Source organism: Haplochromis burtoni, unplaced genomic scaffold, assembly GCF_018398535.1.
Source record: "Haplochromis burtoni strain Fernald_Lab_line unplaced genomic scaffold, NCSU_Asbu1 Contig_560, whole genome shotgun sequence".
In the NCBI taxonomy this organism is placed as follows: domain Eukaryota; kingdom Metazoa; phylum Chordata; class Actinopteri; order Cichliformes; family Cichlidae; genus Haplochromis; species Haplochromis burtoni.
The window spans coordinates 188,270-202,309 of NW_024582921.1; the positions used below are offsets into that span (position 1 = coordinate 188,270).

The window sequence follows — 14,040 nt, forward strand, 5'->3', positions numbered from 1 at the left end:
TACCTAACTCAAAATTATTTTAAGATAATACTCTGAAATTTTGGCTTGCAGAGGGCAAAAAGTGGTGTTAACAAGCTTCTGTAGTTCCCTTTTCCTGTCCAGCTAGTCGATCAGCTTGAGCCTGGATGATTGAAAGGGAGACTTTGGTCAACAACGTCTAGAAGAAGTAAAGATCATAGAAGGCTTCTGTAGGTGAACCCCCTTGAAGATTAATTAATGGTTTGCTTCCAAGGCTCTACTTTTGGAAGCACTACCAAGGTGTTGCTCTCCATCACACTCCCAGGTTTCCTCGGGTTCACAGACAACCTGCGGTGGAGGCTGCAGAGCCATTAACAGGGGTTAGGTGTTGCCTTTGAAAGATGAGCTTTTTCACTGTGTTATGAATAATTATGTTAAAATATCAAGGCTAAACTAGAACTAGCATGGTAGGTCATGTTCTTCTCTGCATCTCATGTGCTTTTTGCAGTTTAGTCCACCTGTTGGGTTAATGGGAGATAAATACACTGTGTATCTATCTAGCTGTTCTTGAAGCACACTGTAGTTTTTTATTCCTAATGCCAGTAGAGTGAGATGAGCAACAGTAAAAGTGGTACAAAAAGGTGTTTCATGATGTTTTTGTGTTTTTTTTTCCAGCACTGAATAACTGTGTGTAGCTGCAGGCTGTTGTATTGCCTTTAGGCTTGTTTTGATTGGAGCTTCGGGACAGAAAATGTTCCTGTGAGACCTCCAGCAGAGAAGAAAGGAAGAAACTATTGGCTGTCGTTCTCTTCCTTTTGTTGTCAAACTTGTCATATTCAGCAGTGGACGTGTGCATGCTCTGCTTCACTTTCATGCATTTCTCTTTGGGAACCTGTTAGGTAAAAATAACACGGAACAAGTGCCGGTGCATGAACTCCACAACCCCCTCCTAATGGCTACATTAAACATATACAGATAAATAGATAGTTGTTATGTATTCAGCTGTGTGTGTTGCTTAAAATCACACAGTTGTGCTACATTTATCATGGCTGGAAGTTCCTCATTTTCTGCTGCTGCAAACATTAATCAGCTTGTTATGGCGTGTCAGGTTGCATCTGTGTGGTAGACAGATGCCAGTGAAGTCTGTTTATTCTGTAGTGCTCTGAGAGTGACACATATCACACCGTGTTTGCCTTTTTCACCCTAAAATCTGAGCCAAGCAAGTTTTACAGTCTGCTTCTATGCAACCACGCACAAAATGTTTATCACCTTTGTAAATCTGAACTGCTGCAGATTTGTTTAATGTGGAAAAATTCAGAACAGCTACAGTAAAAATCTTAGGTCTTTTTAAAGAGTAAGAGCAGGCAGTCAAATAGTTTCACGTCATATCAACTATTGGAGCCTTACTGATATATCGGCAGCATTAATATATCAGTATCAACACATATAGCGTAAAAAAGCAAATAATAGAAGGAAGAACCACCATGTAATCATGTTATGTGTTGATGTTGATGATGTAGTTTGTCCACCAGAGGACACTTAGATTACACTTAAAATTACACGAGTAATCCACGACTTGTTGTAACACAACAGTTACATTATTTTTAACCCGCATTGTCGTATTATATTAGCAAGGATTAGTCAGATTTTTTAAATTGCCAAATATTGGCTTTGGTCTTGAAAATCCTGTATTGGTCCCGCTCCATGATCGATATCAGATTTAGAGACTGCTATAGAATAAAAGGCAAAAGTTTAGGTTGGACAGTTTTACGTATTTTTTAATCCACTCTCACATCTACAAACATTTGTGTAAATTGAAGCCTTCTTTTAATTCTGGCTGGATGTCTCAAAGATGTTGCACTGAATAAATACATCCTATAATCGCAGAAAATGCTAGAAAGCTCATCACAGACTGTCTTTTTATTGGTAATGTTCTCTGGCTAACCTCAAAACCAAAATAATTTTTTATCAGTGTTTCCCAGTGTACTGTGTGACTAGGGCTGCCACAAACGATTATTTTGATAGTCGACTAGTCACCGATTATTTATGCGATTAGTCGACTAATCAGATCATCATCCACTGGACGTAAAACTACAGCTTATTGCACCAGCAGCATCTGCTCTTATATAACTATCATTAGCTTACAGCTTTAAGCTTTTAAGGTGCTAACTAAAAATAAAGACAAGATGATAGTTTATTCAATTTTAATGAAATTTGCAGATTGTTTCGGTGAAAGTTTAATAAACTCCTTGCTATCTAAAATATAACAGGACACCGGAGTATATTCTCCAGCATCTCACACTTCTGATAATCAGCTGTCTGCTTGACGTTTATTCAGCTGTGTAAAAACTATAACTTTAATCTCAGCCAAACCGATTTACTCAGGAACAAATAAAATACTAAAAAAAAAAAAAGCCAAACAACAACATTTTTAATTTATCTAAGTGACTCATATATATTTAACCTGAGTCGCGAAAGACGGCGGTGGGTTTGAAAACAATTTGCCGGGAGTCCGGTGTTCTCACGGCGCTAGTGACCTAGCCCCCGGCTAGCTATCGAGCTAGTGGGTAACAGACGTCTCCGAAAACGTCGGAGCGCTTTTGAAAATATGTGGTGTCCTGATAAACTGAGCCGATATTTGAGGTTTACACAGCTACATTCTCGCCTGAAAATATGTTAAACGTTTATTTTGTGACCCAGAAAGAATAATAAGAGTAATATTAAAACTAACTAGCTGCCGCCATTGTTGGAAACTAAGCTGGGCCGCGCTATGAATTCTGGGACACAGCTGCTTCTTCTTCTTCGGGGTTTAACGGCAGCTGGCATCCTTGTACATGCAGTGCTGCCATCTTCTGTTTCAGTCCGTTATTACACTCTTAAATCCTGCTACTTATTCCTGCGTCTTTTGGGATCTTACAAAGCTTCAAACGACACGTCGACTATTAAATCAGTCGTCGACGATTTTGATAGTCGACGTAATCGTGACTAGTCGACAAATCGTGGCAGCCCTATGTGTGACCAATAAATTAATGGCCGATATGTGCAGCTGCCTCTTCAGTAAGATTCTTGTCTTGTAGATGAGCTCTAACTCCACTTTCATGGACAGCAGGTAAGTGCAGTAGTCGTTGCTCTGTTCTGCAGCCTTCACTGAGCTCAACATAGCAGCGATTGTGGCTCAAGAGTTGGGAGTTCGCCTTGTAATCGGAAGGTTGCCGGTTTGAGCCCTGGCTTGCGACAGTCTCGGTCGTTGTGTCCTTGGGCAAGACACTTCACCCGTTGCCTACTGGTGGTGGTCAGAGGGCCCGGTGGCGCCAGTGTCCGGCAGCCTCGCCTCTGTCAGTGCGCCCCAGGGTGGCTGTGGCTACAATGTAGCTGCCATCACCAGTGTGTGAATGGGTGGATGACTGGATGTGTAAAGCTGCTTTGGGGTCCTTAGGGACTAGTAAAGCGCTATATAAATACAGGCCATTTACCATTTTTGTTAACAACCTCTCCACGTCAAATTAAATCACTTTTATTGTCACATCACATGTGCAGGTACACTGGTACAGTACATACGAGTGAAATTCTTGTGTGCGAGCTTCACAAGCAACAGAGTTGTGCAAAAATAAAAATAAAGGAAAAGTAAAATTAAACACAGAAAACAGCTGTTGCTTGGGGGAGCTCGCGACGAGGCTGCCATACTCGGCGCCATCTTAGCCTTAGCCATCCATCCAGCCACCTGTCACAGGTCTTTTTACACCTAATTTATACTAAGGTGTAGTCTACACAAGTTAGCAGCCACCGTTGCCAGCATTTATACCTGCACATCATCATGTGCAGTTACATTTTTAGGTAGCTTTAAGTCAGATTACGGCATATGTTATGGTACAGGGTTTCAGAAAGGTATGCGGTCTAAGTTTAAGTATTTAAGTATAAATCCCCTGTTAGAGTAGCCTTCCAGTTCACAGAGTGTCTTAAGAGCTGAGCAAGAACTGTCATCACCACAGTAGTTCGAGAAGAGTCTACAACAGAAGAAGAGCCTCTCTAGAGGGGCAGCTGAATGATATCGAGGGCTGCCACAACAGCGACCTGGTACATCTGCTGATAGGAAAATAGAAGATGGGCTGGGGCTAGTTGGTTAGAAGTATATCTCCTATCCATCCATCCATCATCCATCCATCTTCTTCTGCTTATCCTAATTCCATTTGTCAGCTGAGCAGTATCTTCCAAGCCTCCTTGAGTGGCCAATTATACTTTTCCCACAGTTAATACACCTGGCCAGCGCTCCCAAATAAAGTCTATGAGTAGGAAACACTGTCATCTATTTCATGGTGACACCAAACATTGAAAAGCTGCAAATCATTAAATCTGAAAAGCCGTAATCAGAGAGTGTTTGACAGCTTTGCTAAATGATTTATGTAGCTGAAAAGCTTTGTTGACTTTTCTTTTTCATCAGTAAATTCATCACTCATTAACAGTCCAAGTCAATAACACTATCTAATTACCAAGTAAGGTTTTATCAGTGGTTAATCACAGCAGAATTTCCTTTCCAGCTGGGTTACTTTGACACAATTGCTCCGTGAGAAATTATTTATGGAACTCAAGTCTCACTTTTATACCATAGATACAAATAGAGATGTTAGGTATCTTCATCCCTGCGAGATTGCGAGACAAAGAAGAAAGTGTAGAGAGAGAAGGGAGAGAAGAGAGGAGGAGAGATAAAGAACAAAAAAGGGAGATGAAAGGATGGGAGCAAAGAGAGAGGAGGGAAAGAAGGAGATGAAAGCAGCAGGCACAGCAGCGTCATTAAAATAATCATGTATAATTGAAGGAACAGTTCCACGGCAGACTTACTGCTGGGAATCAAGGCTCACTCTCAAAGAGAGCGGAGGGTTGAAATCCACCTTCCTCTCACTGATTTTGCTGCCAGCTTAAAAACATAAAATAACCAATGACAAAATTTCAGCTTAGCACCAATAAAAACATTCAGGCGGGATTGTTGTAAAGTGGAAAAACACAAATGAGCAGATGGTATGTCACTCTTTTAGAATACAGTTGTAAAGGATACCAGGCAGTGGTTAAAGGGAAGAGAAATCAATTCTTTTAATTTCATTTAATTTCAGATTAATTCAGATTCGAGGCTTTTTGTTTTATTTTGCAATTCCTCGGCTGCAAGTGTGGGCCCACTCCTTCGCTCTATGGCGAGTCAACCATTTTCTAGTGCAGCTCAAAGTCTCAGCTGCAAATTGCATTTATATGGGCTCAAATTGTGGTCATAAATATTTTGTACTTGTAAATCAGGATTTATGTGTATTGTTGTGTAAAAAAGATTTGTGTGTGGACTTAGCCAAAAAATACGTGTGAAACTCTGCACTCAAGTTTCAAGTTACAAGTACATTTTGATATTTTCTCATCTTTGCAAGTCATGTAATCACTTTAATATATAAGCATGGGTTGCTATTGGGGTGCTTGCTTCAGGTCCTGGAAAGCCCTAATCACGCGTTTTCTATCCCAAAGGAAACAGTTGTGGTCGGTTGGTATTTGTCACAGTAGTGCTTTACGGACTCAATTTTCCGCTCGCTCGGGGCAGTGTTGTGGAAATGACAATCTTCACCAGTACAATCAGACCACTACATTTGGCAACAAGTGTGCTTGTAGCTTAAAACGCTCACCGGTACTGAAAATACAATGAGATGAAAAACGTACAATTATCCTATTTTACCTCAGACACGCAGCTAGATGTTGCTCCGGGTCAGTTGGCTCACTGAAATGATTTCTCTGCCTCCCACGTGGTCCCATGTCAACTTATTTTTTCTTCACGGTGCATTTTTGAGGATGCAACACATTCAGTGTACATACTTTAGACGGCAAGTTTGAAAAATCAAAATAATGCTGCTTTTAAAGGCACTAGGAGATCAAGTGTAATATAGAATATTAAACAGCTGTTATATTGAGTTGCTGTGATACAGTATGTATCACAGCAGTGGTTTTAGTATTTCTTGCTGAGTACAGGGAAGTTTAATAAAGTTGCAAATACCCTGCAGTGATGATTACTCAATTGTTGATCCCAGTGGTCTTTAAAACGTCAGCAGTGTTGCCCATAAAGGATAAATATCCCCCACCACTATACCTTTATGCCCACTTCTTGCTGTAGATTTGTATGTAACCTTTTCCTCTCACCTGTAAATGGAGTAAAAGGTGGACCCGTTCGTCTCGATGCCAGCGGGGCTGTAATTCAGCTGACCGTGACTGAATATTAGCTGCTCTCCCTGCAGGCTTCAATTTGCTGAAGCTTAAGCTTTTTTCTTTTTTTTGCATATCATTTACACTGGCTCCAAACCTCACTCCCCCCCCCACCCGAGTATACCTTCTCGTACCTGACAGCCCGCCCGTACTTTTTCTTTGGAAAACTGCTTAGACCTGGATATGTATGTAACCTTTTTCCTCTCGACCTGTAAATGGAGTAAAAGGTGGACCCGTTCGTCTCGATGCCCAGGTCCCGGTAGTTTAAGCCACATTAAACTTGGTGACATGCCCTAAAAATATCCACCCGAAAACTGAGCGTGGACCACCGCAGTGTGACATGTTTCCTCCTGGTGGACGTGAGAATAAGTTAGGCTGCTACAATCCCTGCAGGCTTCAAATCGCTGTGTGCCTTGGAGAGGCACTTGTTAAAAACGTGTTGTTATCTTTTTTTTAAATTGTGTCTTCCTCATTTCAAAGGGATCTCTGTAACCGGTCTCCCATAAAAGCCACCCTCAAAATAGCCAAACCCATAGCCATCGTTTCTTGTAGATGTAGAGAGATAGGCGTTCTCATAATTTTTTATATGTTGACGTCGTCGATGTGTCAAGATTGATGGCCCAATCAGATGAAGAGAGCAAGAGCAAAAATAGAGTGTGCCAACTTAAGAAAACTATGCGTTTGTTACCTATTGTACGCATTAACTATAGGGCTTTGTGTGCAAATGTGGCCAGAAGATTTCACACGTATTTTCTTGGCTAAAGCAAGTGCCACACAAAAAGTCCTTTTTTGAGCTACACAATACCCCCAAAGGAGCTGTCTATGTTTATCCGTTGGATCACACCAAAGGAAATACGTTTTTGTTGCTTACTGTTGAAATGTTTCACTGAATCCCACTACACTTTCAACCAGAACCCCCATATAATACTGAACCCAACATTTGCACGCGGTCCCCTCCGCGCGCACACCTCACCTCCCTTGTAAGTCGTGGTGACCTCACTTATGGAATATGGCGTTTGACTCGCCATTAGATGTGTTTTGTGGCGATGTAGGATGGTAGGCCACCGAGACTTTGCCCAGCCCGTCCAGGAATTGCAAATGGAACTACAAAGCAAAAAGCCTTGAATTCTGAATTTAATCTTGTGTAGAAATACTGTACAAATGATAAATTTATAATAGAAACAGAACTGATTTTTCTCCTGAAAACATACATTTCCTCTCCCTCCTTTCCTGATAGACTCCAGTTTGCGTCTAGTTTATCGACTTTTTTGTTTAAAACCCCTGTTTAATTCTAAATGAACAGGCATCGGATCGATCATGTACCGACAATGAGCTGAGCTGCTCTTCAATTTTCGTTCGTCTTTTCTTCACATGCATTTTCTCACAATACTAATAGAAACTTTACAACTGTATTCTAAAAGAGTGACATACCATCTGCTCATTTGTGTTTTTCCACTTTACAACAATCCCGCCTGAATGTTTTTATTGGTGCTAAGCTGAAATTTTGTCATTGGTTATTTTATGTTTTTAAGCTGGCAGCAAAATCAGTGAGAGGAAGGTGGATTTCAACCCTCCGCTCTCTTTGAGAGTGAGCCTTGATTCCCAGCAGTAAGTCTGCCGTGGAACTGTTCCTTCAATTATACATGATTATTTTAATGACGCTGCTGTGCCTGCTGCTTTCATCTCCTTCTTTCCCTCCTCTCTCTTTGCTCCCATCCTTTCATCTCCCTTTTTTGTTCTTTATCTCTCCTCCTCTCTTCTCTCCCTTCTCTCTTACACTTTCTTCTTTGTCTCGCAATCTCGCAGGGATGAAGATACCTAACATCTGCTATATCTTGTATCTATGGTATAAAAGTGAGACTTGAGTGGTCGACAACTTCTGTAGTTCCCTTTTCCTGTCCAGCTAGTCGATCAGCTTGAGCCTGGATGATTGAAAGGGAGACTTTGGTCAACAACGTCTAGAAGAAGTAAAGATCATAGAAGGCTTCTGTAGGTGAACCCCCTTGAAGATTAATTAATGGTTTGCTTCCAAGGCTCTACTTTTGGAAGCACTACCCAGGTTTCCTCGGGTTCACAGACAACCTGCGGTGGAGGCTGCAGAGCCATTAACGGGTTAGGTGTTGCCTTTGAAAGATGAGCTTTTTCACTGTGTTATGAATAATTATGTTAAAATATCAAGGCTAAACTAGAACTGGCATGGTAGGTCATGTTCTTCTCTGCATCTCATGTGCTTTTTGCAGTTTAGTCCACCTGTTGGGTTAATGGGAGATAAATACACTGTGTATCTATCTAGCTGTTCTTGAAGCACACTGTAGTTTTTTATTCCTAACGCCAGTAGAGTGAGATGAGCAACAGTAAAAGTGGTACAAAAAGGTGTTTCATAATGTTTTTGTGTTTTTTTTCCAGCACTGAATAACTGTGTGTAGCTGCAGGCTGTTGTATTGCCTTCAGGCTTGTTTTGATTGGAGCTTCGGGACAGAAAATGTTCCTGTGAGACCTCCAGCAGAGAAGAAAGGAAGAAACTATTGGCTGTCGTTCTCTTCCTTTTGTTGTCAAACTTGTCATATTCAGCAGTGGACGTGTGCATGCTCTGCTTCACTTTCATGCATTTCTCTTTGGGAACCTGTTAGGTAAAAATAACACGGAACAAGTGCCGGTGCATGAACTCCACAACCCCCTCCTAATGGCTACATTAAACATATACAGATAAATAGATAGTTGTTATGTATTCAGCTGTGTGTGTTGCTTAAAATCACACAGTTGTGCTACATTTATCATGGCTGGAAGTTCCTCATTTTCTGCTGCTGCAAACATTAATCAGCTTGTTATGGCGTGTCAGGTTGCATCTGTGTGGTAGACAGATGCCAGTGAAGTCTGTTTATTCTGTAGTGCTCTGAGAGTGACACATATCACACCGTGTTTGCTTTTTTCACCCTAAAATCTGAGCCAAGCAAGTTTTACAGTCTGCTTCTATGCAACCACGCACAAAATGTTTATCACCTTTGTAAATCTGAACTGCTGCAGATTTGTTTAATGTGGAAAAATTCAGAACAGCTACAGTAAAAATCTTAGGTCTTTTTAAAGAGTAAGAGCAGGCAGTCAAATAGTTTCACGTCATATCAACTATTGGAGCCTTACTGATATATCGGCAGCATTAATATATCAGTATCAACACATATAGCGTAAAAAAGCAAATAATAGAAGGAAGAACCACCATGTAATCATGTTATGTGTTGATGTTGATGATGTAGTTTGTCCACCAGAGGACACTTAGATTACACTTAAAATTACACGAGTAATCCACGACTTGTTGTAACACAACAGTTACATTATTTTTAACCCGCATTGTCGTATTATATTAGCAAGGATTAGTCAGATTTTTTAAATTGCCAAATATTGGCTTTGGTCTTGAAAATCCTGTATTGGTCCCGCTCCATGATCGATATCAGATTTAGAGACTACTATAGAATAAAAGGCAAAAGTTTAGGTTGGACAGTTTTACGTATTTTTTAATCCACTCTCACATCTACAAACATTTGTGTAAATTGAAGCCTTCTTTTAATTCTGGCTGGATGTCTCAAAGATGTTGCACTGAATAAATACATCCTATAATCGCAGAAAATGCTAGAAAGCTCATCACAGACTGTCTTTTTATTGGTAATGTTCTCTGGCTAACCTCAAAACCAAAATAATTTTTTATCAGTGTTTCCCAGTGTACTGTGTGACCAATAAATTAATGGCCGATATGTGCAGCTGCCTCTTCAGTAAGATTCTTGTCTTGTAGATGAGCTCTAACTCCACTTTCATGGACAGCAGGTAAGTGCAGTAGTCGTTGCTCTGTTCTGCAGCCTCACTGAGCTCAACATAGCAGCTTGTTAACAACCTCTCCACCTCAAATCAAATCAAATCACTTTTATTGTCACATCACATGTGCAGGTACACTGGTACAGTACATACGAGTGAAATTCTTGTGTGCGAGCTTCACAAGCAACAGAGTTGTGCAAAAAAAAAAAAAGTAAAAGTAAAATTAAACACAGAAAACAGCTGTTGCTTGGGGGAGCTCGTGACGAGGCTGCCATACTCGGCGCCATCTTATCCTTAACCATCCATCCAGCCACCTGTCACAGGTTCTTTTTACACCTAATTTATACTAAGGTGTAGTCTACACAAGTAGCAGCCACCGTTGCCAGCATTTATACCTGCACATCATCATGTGCAGTTACATTTTTAGGTAGCTTTAAGTCAGATTACGGCATATGTTATGGTACAGGGTTTCAGAAAGGTATGCGGTCTAAGTTTAAGTATTTAAGTATAAATCCCCTGTTAGAGTAGCCTTCCAGTTCACAGAGTGTCTTAAGAGCTGAGCAAGAACTGTCATCACCACAGTAGTTCGAGAAGAGTCTACAACAGAAGAAGAGCCTCTCTAGAGGGGCAGCTGAATGATATCGAGGGCTGCCACAACAGCGACCTGGTACATCTGCTGATAGGAAAATAGAAGATGGGCTGGGGCTAGTTGGTTAGAAGTATCCATCCATCCATCCATCATCCATCCATCCATCATCCATCCATCTTCTTCTGCTTATCCTAATTCCATTTGTCAGCTGAGCAGTATCTTCCAAGCCTCCTTGAGTGGCCAATTATACTTTTCCCACAGTTAATACACCTGGGCAGCGCTCCCAAATAAAGTCTATGAGTAGGAAACACTGTCATCTATTTCATGGTGACACCAAACATTGAAAAGCTGCAAATCATTAAATCTGAAAAGCCGTAATCAGAGAGTGTTTGACAGCTTTGCTAAATGATTTATGTAGCTGAAAAGCTTTGTTGACTTTTCTTTTTCATCAGTAAATTCATCACTCATTAACAGTCCAAGTCAATAACACTATCTAATTACCAAGTAAGGTTTTATCAGTGGTTAATCACAGCAGAATTTCCTTTCCAGCTGGGTTACTTTGACACAATTGCTCCGTGAGAAATTATTTATGGAACTCAAGTCTCACTTTTATACCATAGATACAAATAGAGATGTTAGGTATCTTCATCCCTGCGAGATTGCGAGACAAAGAAGAAAGTGTAAAAGAGAGAGAAGGGAGAGAAGAGAGGAGGAGAGATAAAGAACAAAAAAGGGAGATGAAAGGATGGGAGCAAAGAGAGAGGAGGGAAAGAAGGAGATGAAAGCAGCAGGCACAGCAGCGTCATTAAAATAATCATGTATAATTGAAGGAACAGTTCCACGGCAGACTTACTGCTGGGAATCAAGGCTCACTCTCAAAGAGAGCGGAGGGTTGAAATCCACCTTCCTCTCACTGATTTTGCTGCCAGCTTAAAAACATAAAATAACCAATGACAAAATTTCAGCTTAGCACCAATAAAAACATTCAGGCGGGATTGTTGTAAAGTGGAAAAACACAAATGAGCAGATGGTATGTCACTCTTTTAGAATACAGGTGTAAAGGATACCAGGCAGTGGTTAAAGGGAAGAGAAATCAATTCTTTTAATTTCATTTAATTTCAGATTAATTCAGATTCAAGGCTTTTTGTTTTATTTTGCAATTCCTCGGCTGCAAGTGTGGGCCCACTCCTTCGCTCTATGGCGAGTCAACCATTTTCTAGTGCAGCTCAAAGTCTCAGCTGCAAATTGCATTTATATGGGCTCAAATTGTGGTCATAAATATTTTGTACCTGTAAATCAGTTTTGTATGTGTAAAAAAGATTTGTGTGTGGACTTAGCCAAAAAATACGTGTGAAACTCTGCACTCAACTTTCAAGCTTCAAGTACGAATTTTGACCCTATTTTTCTTCCTTTCATCTGATTGGCCAATGTCATGTCAATCACAAATTTAACTATCCAATCAGAGAACAGATGGGTTTGGCTATTGGAGGGGTGCTTTATGGAGCTTCAGGTCCTTGAAGGGAATAAATATCCTTTTACATGCCAGCCCAGCGTTTTCCTTCATCACCAGGAAGGAAAACAGTCTGCGGTGCCTCAGTTTGGTGATTTTTGTGTCACAGGTTTATGTGCTTAATACAGGGACCTCCAGAGCCTTTTCAACAGCGCTGCGGACCTCGAGGGGGGGCCAGTGTTGTGGAAATGACAATCTTCACCAGTACAATCAGACCACTACATTTGGCAACAAGTGTGCTTGTAGCTTAAAACGCTCACCGGTACTGAAAATACAATGAGATGAAAAACGTACAATTATCCTATTTTACCTCAGACACGCAGCTAGATGTTGCTCCGGGTCAGTTGGCTCACTGAAATGATTTCTCTGCCTCCCACGTGGTCCCATGTCAACTTATTTTTTCTTCACGGTGCATTTTTGAGGATGCAACACATTCAGTGTACATACTTTAGACGGCAAGTTTGAAAAATCAAAATAATGCTGCTTTTAAAGGCACTAGGAGATCAAGTGTAATATAGAATATTAAACAGCTGTTATATTGAGTTGCTGTGATACAGTATGTATCACAGCAGTGGTTTTAGTATTTCTTGCTGAGTACAGGGAAGTTTAATAAAGTTGCAAATACCCTGCAGTGATGATTACTCAATTGTTGATCCCAGTGGTCTTTAAAACGTCAGCAGTGTTGCCCATAAAGGATAAATATCCCCCACCACTATACCTTTATGCCCACTTCTTGCTGTAGATTTGTATGTAACCTTTTCCTCTCACCTGTAAATGGAGTAAAAGGTGGACCCGTTCGTCTCGATGCCAGCGGGGCTGTAATTCAGCTGACCGTGACTGAATATTAGCTGCTCTCCCTGCAGGCTTCAATTTGCTGAAGCTTAAGCTTTTTTCTTTTTTTTGCATATCATTTACCTCCAGCACTTGTAAAACCTACTTATATTCCTGGTAGAGAGAGAGCAAGCATGACTGACGAGATGTTATTCACTTAGGCTTGTGCAATGTGCAGCAACCAGTAGAAGGCTTTCCTGTGACCACAGGAACGTCTGTGCTTACTGTGAAATGTTCACTTATCTCCTTTGCACCAAATTTATTATCGAACACCCGACCCCTCGCCCCCCCACCTCCCTTTGTGGGACTTTTGTTGTGTTTTGTGTGTAGCGTAGTCCTGGCTCAGTGTGTGACTGTCTTTAATCAGAACACGAAACATAATTCTCTCCTTTCCTGATGCTGTTGGTATTGATTTTGTTGCACTCTCGATGCAGAGCTGAGCTTAGTCTTCACTTCTATTGATCTGATATTGAAACAGTTAATAAGAGCTTTCTTTCCTGTCTTCTGGCTCAAGAGTTGGGAGTTCGCCTTGTAATCGGAAGGTTGCCGGTTCGAGCCCCGGCTTGGACAGTATCGGTCGTTGTGTCCTTGGGCAAGACACTTCACCCGTTGCCTACTGGTGGTGGTCAGAGGGCCCGGTGGCACCAGTGTCCGGCAGCCTCGCCTCTGTCAGTGCGCCCCAGGGTGGCTGTGGCTACAATGTAACTTGCCATCACCAGTGGGTGGATGACTGGATGTGTAAAGCGCTTTGGGGTCCTTAGGGACCAGTAAAGCGCTATACAAATACAGGCCATTTACCAATTTCTTTCTGTGATCTAATTCTGCTCATTTCTCCAGGTAATTTATGCTCTCAACACCAAGAACGATGAGCACGAAGAAGAAATCGAGTCCCTGAAAGAAGCTCACGAGGACGAGGTACAGACACCGAACACCCTGTTATTATGTGGTGGAAAATACTCTGTGATTGATAAACAGCCGTGTGGTTTGTCACTTTTGTGGTGTGAAACTGCTGTGGGAATGAAAGTGTGTTTAAATGGTGTTATTTCATTTACATTATAAAAGTGTGGTGAAGCAGAATTCTCCTTAGTGAGGTTTCCCCATCATCTGTTTGGTATTTTATTCA

At 41.1% G+C, this 14,040-nt stretch overlaps 1 protein-coding gene across 2 annotated transcripts in view; it reads left to right on the top strand.

The window, feature by feature from the left end:
* Nucleotides 1-14,040, top strand: part of LOC121811791 (protein FAM184A-like) — a 36,263-nt gene that overhangs the window by 8,571 nt on the left and 13,652 nt on the right. For both annotated transcript variants that reach the window (XM_042214399.1, XM_042214400.1), the window contains exon 2: nucleotides 13,755-13,832. In XM_042214399.1, the coding sequence (XP_042070333.1) occupies nucleotides 13,755-13,832 (78 nt within the window). The remainder of the gene's footprint in view (nucleotides 1-13,754; nucleotides 13,833-14,040) is intronic.